The following is a 16373-nucleotide window of genomic DNA, read 5'->3' as shown; positions in this document are numbered from 1 at the left end:
AGGTCAAGTGCATTGGACATTGAAGTAGCAAAATGGTTTCCGGGCTCTAAAGCGTTATCCTTTCCACCTACAGTCACCATATCATACATATGGACTACCCATGGGATGAAGATGTTCCCTATTGATTTTGGGGTCAAAGGTCAAGCGCACTGGAATGAAGTAGCAATATGGTTTCCGGGCTCTAAAGCGTTATCCTTTCCACCTACAGTCAACATATCATACATATGGACTACCCATGGGATGAAGATGTTCCCTATCGATTTTGGGGTCAAAAGGTCAAAGGTCACGTGCACTGGACATCGAAGTAGCAATATGGTTTCCATTTAAATTCTTTAATGGCTTTTTTCATCGCATGGAGATGCTGTGTTCCTAGATACCTTTTGGATCATAATACTGAAGTTTTACCTATTACCAACACCCTTTGGGAGATTGGGGTAAGCGGGGGGTATTCTTAGTGAGCATTGCTCACAGTACCTCTTGTTTGTTCTAAATTTAAACTGATTTCCGAACTAGATATATTTACAAAATGGAATACACCACCTAATATTATGCGCATGTGTTACCCAGCTGATTGGTTGATTGAAATACATGACCTTCACCTATACTGCAGTTCAAGACCCTGGCATCCATTTTGTTTGACTGGTAAAACCAAGTCCCGCTGAGACCAAGTTTTCTGGTAAAAGTTACCGATATAATTAAAGAATTATAAACAAAATTAAAAAACACTACCAAAAATAAAAAATCATCTAATGTGCAAAAAATAAACAGCAAAACCCAAATTTCCTAACTGTCCGAAGCTATAACACCATGTGTCCGAAATAACAACACCACCACCGAATTTACAACCTTCTACCTAACTGTGTTAAAGTGTTAATATGTGGCATAAATGGCAGGAAAAAATCCGAAGAAACCCCCGAGAGCACAATTTAGAATGTTCGTTGTATGAACCGATATACAGTATGCCTAGGTTCAGTGGTTAGATGATGAGCATTTCCGAAATACATCACATACTGTCTGAAATATCAACACTCTCCCCTAAATGTGTATGTTCTGGGTTAATAAAACATATAAATGTGTATGTTCTAGGTTAATGAAACACATAAATGTGTATGTTCTGGGTCAATAAAAAGGAGAAAATCTGATGAACATTTAAGTCTTGTTGTTCGAATCCCAGTCTGGTGCATTGCATTTTCTCCTTTCCTGTCAGATTCAGAGTCGTAGACCAGCCCCTAGAACTGACAGGTGAAAATGTCTGCCAGGTGATCAAGATCTGGGTTTAATGTCTTTAAGTGTGAAGACATTTAAGGAAGAAGGAATGTAGAGATCAGCCGGGTTTGATTGCCGGTGGCCATTTGATAGAGCATCTGACTAGAGATTCAGGGGGCCTGGGTTTGAATCCTGGTCTGGTCAGATGCATTTTCTCCCTTCCTGTTACAAAAGCAATACTACAATGATGAATACTTGGTCTTGAAGAGTTTAAAAGAACACGAGCAATTATAATGAAATATGTTCCCTTGGAGTTCAGAAGTGTGAAGTATTGCAAGTTAAATGATGTTCAAGTTCACACAGTTCTAACCCATTTATCGGATGCATGCATGCCATGGTGATTTAAAGGGCCATGGACACAATTTGAGCTGAAAATTTTCAGATTTTATTTTTCCATTTTTATTGTTTACAATGCTTAGCTAAAGTATTTGTAATGGTCAACCAAAATTTGAATATCAATTTTTGAGTTACAAGTGAGATACAGCACTCACAATTATTTAACCTACTAAATGTTTCGTTTAAAGCGGATTTTTTCAATTTATAAGTGAATTCTTAACACAATTAAAATGTAAACAAAAACATGGCACAAGCCTTGTTTACATAACAAGGACTTGTGACCTCTGTATCACCCGTGTACATTCAAATTTTTGCTGATCATTAGTAATACTTTAGTTAAGCATTCTAAACATTAAAAATTTAAATTTCAAAATTTTCTGCTCAAATCGTGTCCAGCTGTGTTATTCTCTGGAAATGAATTTTTTAACATGTTAATAATTCTCATATGTTGAGAGCTCATGAATGAAGACAAATATTTGGCCTTTGGAGCACATAAACTGGACTTCTGTGGACACGGTAGCAATTACAGAGTTGGTAAAATGGGTGTCTATTTCCTGGAACACAATCAAAATAGTACGACAACACAAGTCTGGAATCGATACTTCACATACGTTTAATATGATGATCAAGAACATGCAAACTATTAGTTACATGTGACTATGTTATTGCGTAATTGAGTATAATATCATTTTACAATGCATACAAAGAAATGACATGTACATTGTACAAATCTAACACAGTGATCGTGACACATCACCAATAAATAGCGTTTTACGGCCGTCTAGACGACGGCTCATCCTTCCACTTTCACACATTCCAACCTCATTAAAACAAATGGTAAAGTTTCCTCCCCTGTTGAAATAAAATACTATTTTTTGACACCATCCAAAATTTGAGGGTGCTCGGTCCAGAATTTTTCACTAATAATATCACAGTGTAGAATTTGGACTCGCGTACGAGGAATGTAGTCGCCTTGGAAACTAAAAGAAACAGAATTTCGAGGACTTCTCTCCAAGGGTGACAATGAATTTGCATCCAACTCTTTCTCCTGCAGAAAACAAAATCAAATGAAAATGAACTTGCAATTATCTTCCAACTGATCAACACCTACCCCTTGTGCTGATTACACAACACACATACAGAGGGACAACCCCCCACCACCACCACCACCTGATTATAATGATAAGTAGATAATTTATTTAAATAATGTTAATGAGAATGGTTTAAGATTTACTCTGCTGTATTTTTTGGATAAAGAGCAGCAAAAAACAGCATTCAATTATGTACAACTGATCTTTTGACCTATATAAAGTTCCCTGACTCACGTTTTGATGTATATTGACAGCTCCCTGACTCACCTTTTGATGTATAATGACAGCTCCCTGACTCACCTTTTGATATATAATGACAGCTCCCTGACTCACCTTTTGATGTATAATGACAGCTCCCTGACTCACCTTTTGATATATAATGACAGCTCCCTGACTCACCTTTTGATGTATAATGACAGCTCCCTGACTCACCTTTTGATGTATAATGACAGCTCCCTGACTCACGTTTTGATGTATAATTACATTTCCCTGACTCACCTTTTGATGCATAATGACGGTTCCCTTTCTGTACATCTCTGGCAGGTTATTGTAGTTCTGACTGAATTCGTTGAATAGTAGATCATTTTTATCACTTGATAAGGTTCCCTGGAATTGCAGATGATATACAGAATTATTATGATATCACAATGGAATCAGCACCAAAAAACTCCAACTTTTGTTACCCACTACATTTAGCACAGTAGTACAATCATGCTAATTAATGTAGACAATGGCAAACTCAAACATCTGTTGAATTTTAAGTGCAAAAAAGGAAGAAGAAAAAACATTAATGCTGTTTTTAATGTCATTAATAAGCATACAGAGTCCTGCTTTTCATTACAACTGTAATTCAATAGAGAAATCAGGACATATCACTCACAGTGGGTATGACCTGGCACCTGATCCCACCTCTGGTGTGTTTTGTTTGTTTTTTGTTTGTTTTGAACATATTCTATTGATGAAATCAAAAGGATTGGGAACAAGTTCTGGTGTGTCCAGGAGTCTGAGTTTACCCTACTCTTAATTTTGTATCTTTTATATGATTTATTAGATTGATCACTATTCGTTATCTTCACTTGTTGATAATATAAAATATTTCGTGCAATATTTATAAACTTTCATATTTTGTGCAATATTTATAAACTTTCATATTTCGTGCAATATCTATAAACTTTCATACTCAGAAGACTACTACAGATCTTTCTTATGAGGATATGTTTCATGTATCTACAATTGTATCTCTGAACATATTACAGTACTAAATATTCTAAACTTGCTAATCCTTATTTTAATGCTGACCTTTAACCTCTCCTGTGATTGAGCTGGAGTCAGCCCTCTTTCCTGAACCAGTTTCCAGAAACAGGTATTGTACAAATTATTGATGTGACCTACAAAATGTAATCTGCACATTCAAAGAGATATCACCAAAAAAAGTACAGTATATCATAAATAGAATATTACATGCATGCTAAAATCCATATCATAAATTATGTCATATCAGCTCTCGGGCTGATATGGGGCCACTCGGTCTGATATGACCTACAATATGGATATTAGCATGTAATATTCTCTATATATTGACTTCAAGATAACATATAGTTCAATATAAGTGACTTTAATATAACCAATAGCTCAATATAAGTGACTTCAATATAACAGATAGTTCAATATAAGTGACTTCAATATAACAGATAGTTCAATATAAGTGACTTCAATATAACAGATAGTTCAATATAAGTGACTTCAATATAAGTGGAGTAGACAGTACAAGTATTTATAAAAAGTCAGCACAATGCTTGAAGCAGTCCTGTCAGGGTTTCCCAATGTAACCATATATCCTATTATATTCTACCCATAGATACTGTGAACATGTAAGGGCTATTCCAGCAAAAAACGTAGGGGGGGGGGGGGGGGGGGGGGGGGGCAGTTGATATTTTTTTGGATGGGTGGGGGTGATTTGGTGGTGAGTTGGGAAAATGTATTTGTATGAGTGGTTGTCTTCTAGGTTAAAAAAAATATGGGTGCTAGTGAATTATGATAAAAATGAAGACATTACAGAGTCTGTATCCTGTTGCGAAATTTCTTTTATCATAAAAGAAGAGGAAGAAGAAAAGCGGAGCCATCCTACATTATGTACGAAAAAAAGATTGATAAATGGGTAGATAACTCTATTCAAAGTAAATGTTTCAGTTTGTGTAGAAATGACGACAATAATAAATGAATAAATGAAAACAAAATGTTTTCTGTTGGGAGTGACATGATTAGAAGTAACACCATCTCCAGATATGATCTATTAAGGGATATTTTTAGTGAACTCGGAAGGAAATGAGAAGAAAATATATATACGAGTTAACAAAGAAGTTGCAGCCATAAGCCCATCGAAACGTAAATCCACAGTTTTATCAACCAATGGCTTTAATAGGCAATTAATGTCAGGTCTTTCAAGGTAGTAATGATATCTGCATTCATGTAAAGTTTTTTAAAAAATGCCCAAATTTTCTCAGAACATTGTGATGTACTACGGCTTATCATTGATCACGACACGGGTAAAATTTGGGGGCATTAACTTAAAGTTGGGTCTTTAAGAAAACATAAGAATTTAGCAAATAAATTTCTGGTTAAGGAAACAGACATACAGTAAAATATCTCTATCTCGAAGTCCGAGGGACTTCGAAAAAACTTCGAGATATCCAGGGGTTCGAGATATTCGAATTCGATCTGGAATATTTTTTTTTTAATGTAATGATGAAGTGTGTATTATCAAATGCATTTTCGTAATTATGGGCATTACTTTTTTTTCAAGCGTACTTCGACAATTTCGTTCGTTTATCTAAACCACATGTTAATGATATAGCGTGTATCATTCAAAACACCGTCCCTGGAATCGGGCGTGTTAGTTCATAATTGGCCTCACTAATTACCCAAGCTGTTGAACCAATTATTGCGACCTGGGTCTACTCGAAAAAGGCGAGCGTGGATTAGCAGTCGATTGGTGAAGCCGCGGGCGTGAATGTGGGACTTAACGACACCAGGTATGGTAAGCAGAGCAGAAAATTGACTGCACTTCGAGATAAACCAGGTGAATTTAGGGCATGGGACCTTGAAAATACTTCGACATAAGCGGGGTATTCGAGATTACCATGTTCGAAATATCCGAAGATTTTTTAATCATTTATATAGGGAACACGGCCGGGACCAGCGGTCGACTTCGACTCAAACGGGGTATTCGAGATAAACCATATTCGAGATACAGACGTTTTACTGTATTTTGTTTAGCAGATAAATTTCTGGTTTGGGAAACATTATGTATTTAGCAAATGAATTTCTGGTTAATCTACAATATGAATAATTTTCTATCAGTACACATAACTTGCGTGTAGTAAATATAATTAATTCCATATATTCACGGTCTGTAAACTTACAATCTGCCTGCCTCCAAGATAGGTAGTCACGGAGATTCTTGTCGCTAGGATACAAAATGACACGACCATCAAATGCTGGAGGGTATTGCATGGCTTGCGTGTTGAAATATCGAGGCCAGTAAAACACAAAGGAGGAGGTAAACAGACTGACCACATTACTCATTATTTTGCTGTAAGAAGAAAATACGTAAAAATGAAGAAACTTAGAACAATCTTTGAAAAAAGCAACAATGCATTCTTTACTCAGCAGCATGCTGCTTTCGGATAATTTATCAATGAGTTTAAATACCGATTCTTATTTAAGATCATCGTTGGATATCCAAGGTTGATTTTAATACAGATACAGGGAATCATGGCTACCAGAGATTGGTTTGAGATTACAATGGAAATACATGTAATCACTTAATATACTTACGGACATAGGACACCAAAAAATATTTGTATTGTTATAGAATTTTCTAAAACTATTTGTAAAGGTTTTAATATTGCTAGAAACCCATATGCAATGTACATGTATACCACAAACTTTTCCTAGGAAACCACCTTTAAAGTTTATTTTTGCACTATTCACAAATCTTTACTAGAAAATTCAAGGAAAATACATTACCCCAAAAATCAAAATCCTTCAAAAATGTGCATTTCATGTATTAATGACCAACTTACTTTGTTGTTTAATCAAATGATAGAAAATCCCACGTAAACACAGGAAAATCCTATTTCTGTACATTTATTGTGTCCAAAATCTTAGGTATCCTATGACCTCAACTACATTCTAATTACAAAAAATAGGGCACCGTCAAAGTGGTACATGATATGCCCGCATACATTATTGACCCAGGAATTTGAACAAGTGAGAAAGGATTATCCACAAAAGGATTTTGTCAAAGTAGCAATAACAATGTATTTTGCATTAAATAAATCCAAGCCCAAGGGCTGTAACTCCTTCAAAAACAGTGGGACGGCATTTCCCTTGTAATATGCACATCTACACATTGTGATCTTCCTTTATACTAAGTTTCATTGAAATCTTCCAAAGGGTTTAAGAAAAGTTACGAAGACAAGGTACTTGCATAAAATAAATCTAAGCCCAAGGGCCTTAACTCCTTCAAAAATAGTGGTGCAGCATTCCCCTTGTAATATGCACATCTCCACATTGTAATCTTTCTTTGTACCAAGTTCCATCAAAATCCCCCAATGGCTTAGGAGGAGTTGCAAATACAATGTATTTTGAATAGAAAGCATTAAATCCAAGGGCCACAACTACTTTAAAAATCATTGGACAGCATTCCCCTTGCAATATTCACAGTTCCACATTGTGATCTTTCTTTGTACCAAGTTTCATCAAAATTCCCCAAAGGGTATAGGAGGAGTTGCTAAGACAAATTAAAGGGACGGACGGACAGCGGTATAGCATAATATGCCCACATTTTTATGCGGGCGTATAAAAAAGAATAAATAAAACTACACGTGTATTGGTAATCATCAATACTTGGAAGTTTTAAACTGAGCATTGACAGACAAATGTTGTGAACATTGATAAACGTTTAAATTTGAGAGTGCACCTTCCACGCCTGTTGAAGACATTGGTGTTTTTCCTGAAGACAAAGCTATATTCATCACTCTGCCCATAACAGAAGACCACATCCTTATACTCATCCATAACACACTGGGCAGCACGGGTCATCAAGTTCAGACCGCGGTCATCATTGGGCTTCACAAAGTGGTGGACATCAGCAAATCTGTAAGAATATGATGACAGCAGTCAATATATAAAAAGACAACAGTCAATATAAAACAGACAGCAGTCAAGGTTAATATATAAACAGACAACAGTCAATATATAAACAGACAAAAGTCAATATATAAAACAGACAACAGTCAATATAAAACAAACAACAGTCAATATAAACAAGATGTGTTTGTGAAACACAAATGCCCCCTATAATGGGCAATTCCAAAGATGGCCAATGTCACAAGGACAACTATCTTGGTACCAGTAGAAAGATCTTGTCACAAGAAATGCTCATGGGCAATATGAAAGCTCTGATATTTACCATTTAGAAGTTATGACCAATGTCAATTTTTTTAAAAGTAGGTCAAACTCCAAGGTCAAGGTCACAGGGTCAAAAATGTTGGTACCTACGGAAAGGTCTTGAATGAGACAGGACAAAAACAATGTGCCCCCCCCCCCCCCCATCTTCGGGGCATACAGACTACAGTCAATATATAAAACAGACAGCAGTCAATATATAAAACAGACAACTGCCAATATATAAAATAGATAGTAGATTCTCCCTTGACACCTGCTGTGAACTATTTTTTCAATGTTTATATGCCACAAACTGAGACCCTAAATATTTGATAGAGGTGTCATGATACGAAGTTTAACGTTATAAAAATTGAGACTGTATCACTATGACGATACATCACTTTACATAATCTATTCAATAATTCTTTGTTCTGAAATGAAACACTAACTTATCTAAATGTGCAAGGATAAAAAATACAATGATATTACAATAGGATTTTCATACCACAGTACGATACAGTTTTTTGTGTATTGCGATATTATACACCTATTTACTGGCTATTCGGACAATAGCAAGTTTATTGTCCCCCTCAGGAAATAGTTGCTGTCGAGGGGGACAATAAACTTGCTATTGTCCGAATAGTCAGTAAATAGGTGTTTTATTATATCAAAGTAGACTTTACTTGTGTCAGACATACCAAAGTGAAGTAAACTAACATTCGGCATAAGCCTAGATGGAATCGACCGAGGTGATCCGAGTGGTAAACTAATTAGAGTTATCAGACTTTGACGTCACAGAAAAGAAAACGCGGGAAAATATAGCATCAGGTAAATAGTTTCGAGACTATTTCCCTAGGGTGAGATAGTTCATTTCATGGCTAGCGTTATCCAGAAGAAAAGCAAAATTCACCTAACATTTATATAGCAAAAACATTCTAAGGTATAATAAACCAGTATATTGTTACACCCCTACTATATGAGGAGTTATTGTGTTGTGATGGGTAGCCCTTAAACTGCAGCTCCAATATTTTATTTCCAATTTTTTCCTTGTGTTGTGCAATACAGGTACTGCCAGTCAACCCAGTAAATTCTTAATGGACTCTTAAAGTTCCAACCACCCAAACACAATTATACTGAGTGTTTTATTGATGTCTCTGTTAGGCATTTACAAGAATGTGAATTCACTGGTGCGACTGCCCATTATACAGCCAATGTGTAGTTACACCACTGCATACCATCCAAATCCTTAACTATCAATTCATACTATCCAAAATTTTATTTGCTTCCTTTCTTATCAGCACACAGCTTTATGCAATGGCACGAAAAAAGAAAAAAGTTGTGAACGGATCAACAGAGACCCAAGAGATGGCAACTCATTTACATCCACTACATCATGTCACAACATATAACAGAATTTTTAAATGGAAAAGCTCAAACTAAACACCAGGTAGAATTAATCAATTTATTTTCTTCTGATATTATGTCCATGGCCCTTCACTTTTAAATGTGCTGTAAGATTTAATGAGGCTTTAGGAAGTCGGGGGATTTTTACACATGAAACCATTCAATCAGGAATTTAAATGGATCTGCAGACCAAAAACTGTGATATGACATTCAGGATCAACAACACCGAAAATTGTAATGGGTCAGAATTTAAATAAACAGAAGATAATTATAATGTCTATTACATGTACAAGTAACACTCTCAGGACCTCAAGAGAACTGCAAAAATGGCGATGTATAGAAATAAATTATTTTGTAAGGATCCTCTGAATTTCTATAGGGTCAGGGATCAAAATAATTGATGGCCCTATCATAAGGAGTTATTTGGGCTAGTGCTTTATAAGGAGCAGGTGCCCTTGAGACTAGTGAATATGAATACTTATCAAAGTTCCTCAACGATTGGGTTAGTAAATTATTTATGAAAGTGTTTTACCATTTATATTCAATCATGGAATTTGGTCCAGACATTTTCATATCTACTGGTCCAAAGGGACAGTAAAAGTTCTAAAAATGACTAGTTGATAGCCCAAGTGACCAGTAAATAAAAATAATTATTTCTACTAGCCTTGGGGGTGTCCTCCTTTGACAGTGCAAGAAGACTTTAATTCCTGGTAATATTAATATCGCTGTGGCATTGTACATTTAAATTCCTGGAGGCCAATTTTCGTGGACTGTCAAGATTTTACAGATTCGTTGGACTGTCATTTTGTAAATATTTTTTCTGCACATTGAAACATACATATATAATTGCATATTTCATTGTAGATTGAAATGTGATATACATAAAATTGTGCCCAATGAAAACTATTAATTGTAGAGTATAAAGTCAACCTGCTGGTCAATATAACAGTGTGTGTTATACTATACAATTATTGACTGTTCATAAGGTCTACGCGTGACTATTAGTTGACCAAGGCCGCAGTCAACCATTATTTTATATTGTACCTAATAGTGATTTTACCATATAATTAGTAAGGTTTGGTAAAGCTATTTGTGGCATTAAATTTGACTTAGCAACATATGCTTTAAAAAGCGAAATTTGATTGGTTGATAAAAATGTTAGGAAATCTATGATTGGTCAACAGGAAAACCAGAATAAACGTCCCGAAATTAATACTGAAGTGAAGTCACTTTAAGGTACGCATCAGAGAAGATCGTCTAGACCAATCAGAGAGATCAAATTAATCAAGATAATGCCAGAACCAAGCCTGATAAAAGGAAATATTTGTGACTTGTTATATGTGTGAGAGAGGGGATGGACTGTGGTGTATAACATGTATAATTATACCTCAAGCTTCTTCACACTGACATATAGTTCTTGGAGCGCTAACAAGCTCCATTCAATATGCCGGTGTGCTAACGTGCTCCAATCAATACACCGGTGTGCTAACGTGCTCCATTCAATACGACGGGGTAAAGAGCCTCGGGGTGTATCAACTCATATACTTTCAAAAACTGAGAGACATTTCTTAAACTGAGAGATATTTCTTAAACTGAGAGACATTTCTTAAACTGAGAGATATTTCTTTTATTAACTCATCAGAGGTTTTACGATCCAATCACTCTCTCTTTCATCTACATGCAGGTCAAGTTTGCATGTGTATGTATCCAATATGTGATGAATATATTGACTAGCAGACAGGCCAGTCGAGTAAGAATTGTAAGAATTCACATCACATATCTCCAAATAAACTAAAACTTCTCCCCACTTACTTAGTAGATCAAATTCAATAAAGAGCAGCTATCTCAACCCTACGTATATGTAACCCAGCGACAGAGACCAGCGGAAAATTTCAATATACATGTATTTTGAAAAAGTCTGATATATTTATCAACACAAACTTTAATGTCATGTAATTTATGCAAGACAACATTGAGAGACTGGCTAATGTTATAAAGCAGTTATCTCCCCTATCATTGAGACTGTGCACCTTAACTGGATACAACAGGCTGTTGTGGAAAATACTTATTTTTATGAGGGGTACGTCACATGGTTGGAATTTCAAAGAAAAAAAAACTGCATATTATTGAGGTCTTCCATTTTGTGGTTGAAGAGCTATCTTCCTCAATGGTAGCTCCCTCGTTATAGGAAATTTGAATGATATATGAAAATGAGACCCAATGAAAATAATCGGAATTTTACAGTACGTGATGACCATTAACGAACCTGTGAAAGCATTTCCCATCCACTCTGATGACGATCCAGCAGTTTGGCAGACATTTGTCTTCTGCTTCAAACTGCTTCACATACTCAAACTTGCTTTTCGCCATTTCTGTAGGGGGTCTCTTTAGCTCACTTCATCCTTTACTTCTTACTGCAAAAAGCGATAAAAATAGAATACAAAACATATGAAAATTTCATAGGAAAACAGTTGTTTTAAGATAAGTTCTATTTATTCTTTGTCTTATTCAAAGGGAACCATCCTCCTTAACAATGATTTGGCTATTTAAAAAACAAAATCTACATCAAACTATATATAATCCAAAATCAATGATAAATTCCCCAGTTACCAACTCTTCCACGTCTATTTCGGTGATAATCAACCTTTGACAGGATTACATTCATGTGTATACTGCACACAGTATCTATACACAAAATCAATACAAACTCAGGCAGCAAATGCAGTCTACTTTTTATATAAGCAATATCACTTGCTTTTTCTGTTGAGGTTTAACACACATAAATTTCAAATTAAAAAACAACACTGTGACTCTCAATCTAATTAAAACCGGTGGCAGTCATTTCTTAAATCCCAGTTCATAAAGGACAGTGTAATAAATTCTCCTCCACCAAGTATGGCTTCTCACAAAGTACCACCCCTCCTTTTCAAATCAATCTGAACTTCAATCAATGGAGAGGGGAAAAAAAACACATTTCACCTGCTAATTGCTTAGCGGCAATATATTTAAAATTGACATTTAATTTTGAATGAAAATTCCTGTACATGTTAAGATCTGGTAATCTGTGCGAGTTGTGGAATCTCAGACTTTAGAATTGTTTACGACCTGCGTACGTTTCTCTTGATGTACACCATACAATGGTAGATTATCTATCAACAACTTACGAGGAGCAAAACTTGAAATGTCACTGTAGATATTGAATAACCCCATCAGGTGTAAACGTGTCCATTTTAATGCATACTTTCTGCAGCAACTAGACGTATTTCCTGAAGTTTGTTTCGTAACTAGAATATACTATATTTGCTGAATTTAATATTTAAAATACATATTCAATCCACCTTGAATACATAAAACTGATCGATGTGCATCCAGTCTGCATTAAATGATTTAAACAATGAGGATGAATTCATCTATCATATCATAACATCCTATTTCAATACTCTCTGCATGCAAACTCATCAAAAAGCAAAAATAAAGAAATAGATCTATAATCTTTCCAACTTCCAAAGATATTTATCATTCATCATGCCTGTATCCATAAAACTTCCAAGAGAATTAGAGAGCTGGGACAGTATATATATAGCAAAATAAAAACCATGCTCAATCTCTACAATTCACCAAGAAACTAGTTCACTGGCAACAGAAAAAAAACCCATACACAATCTATTCTGACATAAAAAAACTAGTTCACTGGCAACAGCAAAGGGGGAAAAAACTGACACCTATCATCATACTTTCATTAGATATTTTTTAATTAAAATTCTGTGGATCATTCCTAATCAATTACCTATATATCAGTAATTACAAAATTAATGAAAATTCTTCACAGCTGCTCAACAAACTAAAATGCCACATTGATCAATAAAAAAAAAACTTACTGAACATTCCTCTATCCTCTGCTCTATGTAGAACCACACACCTGTACTGAAGGGTCATTCAGGAAGAGACAACATTATATGGGAAGATTTAAAGGTATCTCACCAACCTGCTATTTTTTTGTAGTGGCCCAAAGACCCTATATTGAAGAATTTTATTGGGCTATATTTGTCAACATCTTGAATTACATTTAAAAGACAAATAGAGGCACGCCATCTTTTGTGCAAAACATTAAAATTTACAACAATCCCCCATCGGAAAAAGACACTACACTTCAGTATTTACTGTACATGTATACAACTTCATTTCGAGTCATTTAAAGGCTGCTTTTAAAACGCTCCTGACTACTTGACACTTTTGATAAAATTCTCAATGAACTACCAGAATAAACATTAAATTAGTTCATGAAAGAAAAAAATTGCATTCAGTATTTCCATTTCAATAATTCATATTTAAACATACCATCCTAGGCGTTGACTAGGTAACACAGTATTGTTTCAAATCTCAAGGGTCCTTCAATCAGACAGCAGGATCTCGCGGTTCCTCCTCTGTCATCTGTATGTGTGGACAAATGAAATATGATCGGGTGCTAGTAACTCTACACAGACTAATAGTATTCATAAATTCCTATAGTGACCCCAGACACTGTCTTTGGAATTACTCGGTGCCTTGTTAGAGTCCATGCTCCACTGCATTTACCTAAATTGATCTGATAGCACCAGAAAACAGGGGGCTGGCCAAAATATTTAGAATAAACATTATCATTTCTCATCATAACAGAATAATGTGCTAGTATGCTATCCCCGATTTAAATTTTTCTAAAAGAGGTCTTTGGTCAAACATGGAGGCTTATCTGGAGATTAAGTAAACGAGGGCGCGCTTCTTCTGACTTAACGTTTGACAGAGCTTTATATATAAGTGACGTAAGTTCTGACTGGCCAGAGGCGGGTAAATCATTAAAGTACTCTTGACGATTCCCAGATCAATACATTTCACAAAAGGAACAATTGATAAACATGATAAACATTGCAATAATAATATTAACTAAATTAATCTAGATACCCAAGCTTCATTTGGTAATGAAAATTTTGTGACAAATACGTCACATGACCAAGGTATATAGTGATTCACAATTAATGACTTTGAACTGAGTAAATTTTTTTTAGTAAATCTGAAAATAAAGCAAAAATCAATAATTTCTGAACACTGGTACTTTATTGTGTGAAGAGATACACAATGTTACGTCTTGCGTTACATGTCTTGAACTTCTCTTTGAGACATAAAGAGACCTACACATATCTAGTACTTTTTTTCTCTCCAGAAACTTTACTTTTTTCTCTTAAGAAGCTTTATATCTGTACTAGTTTTTATTTACAACATATTTCCATGATGCCGTGAGCTGTTCTCTAAATTCTATTCGCAAAAATATTTACATTTCCAAAGTTTTTGCCTTTTATATAGATCTTTAAATGTCAATACATCCATTTCCTCATGAATGTGCTGCAGATGTGAACAGAGGGTGTCCCTATTGTCTTGTGGAAATTCAAGCACTGCATTTTTTCCTCACAGAAATAGAATGAAACAAACTGTATTTTTTTTTTTATTAAATCATTAATGTGTAGCACGGGCTGAGTAATGCAAAAATATCAATTGAAATCAAACAGTCACGGTATTTTTAAAACAACTTATGTACAAATTTTTACACACATCTGTATTTCGTATATAAACTGCCAATTTATTCATACAAATAATACTAAGCACGCTTTGTTAAAAGCTGACTGACTTCTGATGAACTAATTTTGCAATATAAGTTCATGGGTAATTTGGAATGCTAGAGTTATCTCCCATATGTCAAACTTTTTGAGAAACTGCATTTGGTGAATTAGATATAAGTCTCCCTACAAGAATAGGCCATCAAATACTCTCTAACTGTTCTGCAGAATCCATCGGATATTTTCTAATTGAATAGGCCATCAGATATTTTCTAACTGTTCTGCAGAATCCATCGGATATTTTCTAACTGAATAGGCCATCAGATACTTTCCAACTGTTCTGCAGAATTCATTAGATATATTCTAACTGTTCTGCAGAAGCCATCAGATATTTTTTAACTCTTCTGCAGAATCCATCGAATATTTTCTAAATGAAGAAGCCATCGGATATTTTCTAACTGAAGAAGCCATCAGTTATCTTTTAGCTGTTTTGTACATAACCTTTAGTTAGTTGATTTATGTTGTTTTATGCTGGGTGATTTTTACTCGAGTCCAGGACTTTATATTAGACATCTTTGCATCCCAAATGAATTTTCCGCATCTAGGATGCCGATTCTTGCAATAGCGACAACCCTGAACAAGGCAAAAATCAGCAATTGCATGATAAGTATGATGTTCAACACAACACTATGTCAATGTATCTAAAAATTCAAAGACCTTCAGGTCCTTAGAGTCAACTCATCCATGATTTCCAACAAGAGAGGGAATATAAATACGATACAGCACCATCTTAATTATGAGCATTAATTCTGAATCTTAAAAGTATGGTAAAACAAAATGTACAAGCATTAAGTATTATGTTTAACTAGATCTCTATGGAATTTTAACTTCACAAACTAGGAACAAGGCACATTGCTTGAGACTATTTTACCCATAAAAGCTTCAAAAGTTATGTGAAAACAAAGTTCAAGTTCAAAAGTCACTATCCTGATTCCATGGTACTCAACACATCTGCATGAGATGATCGGCAGACCTGAGATATCACTTATCGGTACAAGTCAAATATCGAAAGCCTACCACAAAAGACAAAAAGTTAACAGCTCGTACATAACAACCATTATAACATTTTGGGAATAACTATCTTCTTATTGTTATGTGCAATGTGTTGATTTAACGGCTGCAAACTGAGTTTTAGCGGCGACACATTCCAGGAGTCCGTGACAGTGAATCAGCATTT

At 35.1% G+C, this 16373-nt stretch overlaps 1 protein-coding gene across 5 annotated transcripts in view; it reads right to left on the bottom strand.

Moving 5' to 3' along the window:
* Positions 1 to 2199: 2199 nt before the first annotated feature.
* Positions 2200 to 16373, bottom strand: part of LOC125659329 (probable tRNA(His) guanylyltransferase) — a 15835-nt gene continuing 1661 nt past the window's right edge. The window contains exons 2-9 of one of the 5 annotated variants that reach the window (XM_056148865.1): positions 13887 to 13979; positions 13427 to 13563; positions 11815 to 11962; positions 7678 to 7854; positions 6116 to 6285; positions 3993 to 4081; positions 3192 to 3299; positions 2200 to 2650 (exon numbers count right to left, since the gene is read on the bottom strand). In XM_056148865.1, the coding sequence (XP_056004840.1) occupies positions 2471 to 2650; positions 3192 to 3299; positions 3993 to 4081; positions 6116 to 6285; positions 7678 to 7854; positions 11815 to 11918 (828 nt within the window). In that variant the 5' untranslated portion in view covers positions 11919 to 11962; positions 13427 to 13563; positions 13887 to 13979 and the 3' untranslated portion in view covers positions 2200 to 2470. Of the gene's footprint in view, positions 2651 to 3191; positions 3300 to 3992; positions 4082 to 6115; positions 6286 to 7677; positions 7855 to 11814; positions 11963 to 12158; positions 12550 to 13426; positions 13564 to 13886; positions 13980 to 16373 lie in introns of those variants that run through there. The other 4 variants (XM_056148864.1, XM_056148863.1, XM_056148866.1 and 1 more) reach the window with 4 other exon arrangements.

Source organism: Ostrea edulis, chromosome 9 (assembly GCF_947568905.1).
Source record: "Ostrea edulis chromosome 9, xbOstEdul1.1, whole genome shotgun sequence".
NCBI lineage: Eukaryota > Metazoa > Mollusca > Bivalvia > Ostreida > Ostreidae > Ostrea > Ostrea edulis.
Note: the sequence above shows the minus strand (reverse complement) of the source record. Positions and strands in the feature narration are given on the sequence as shown.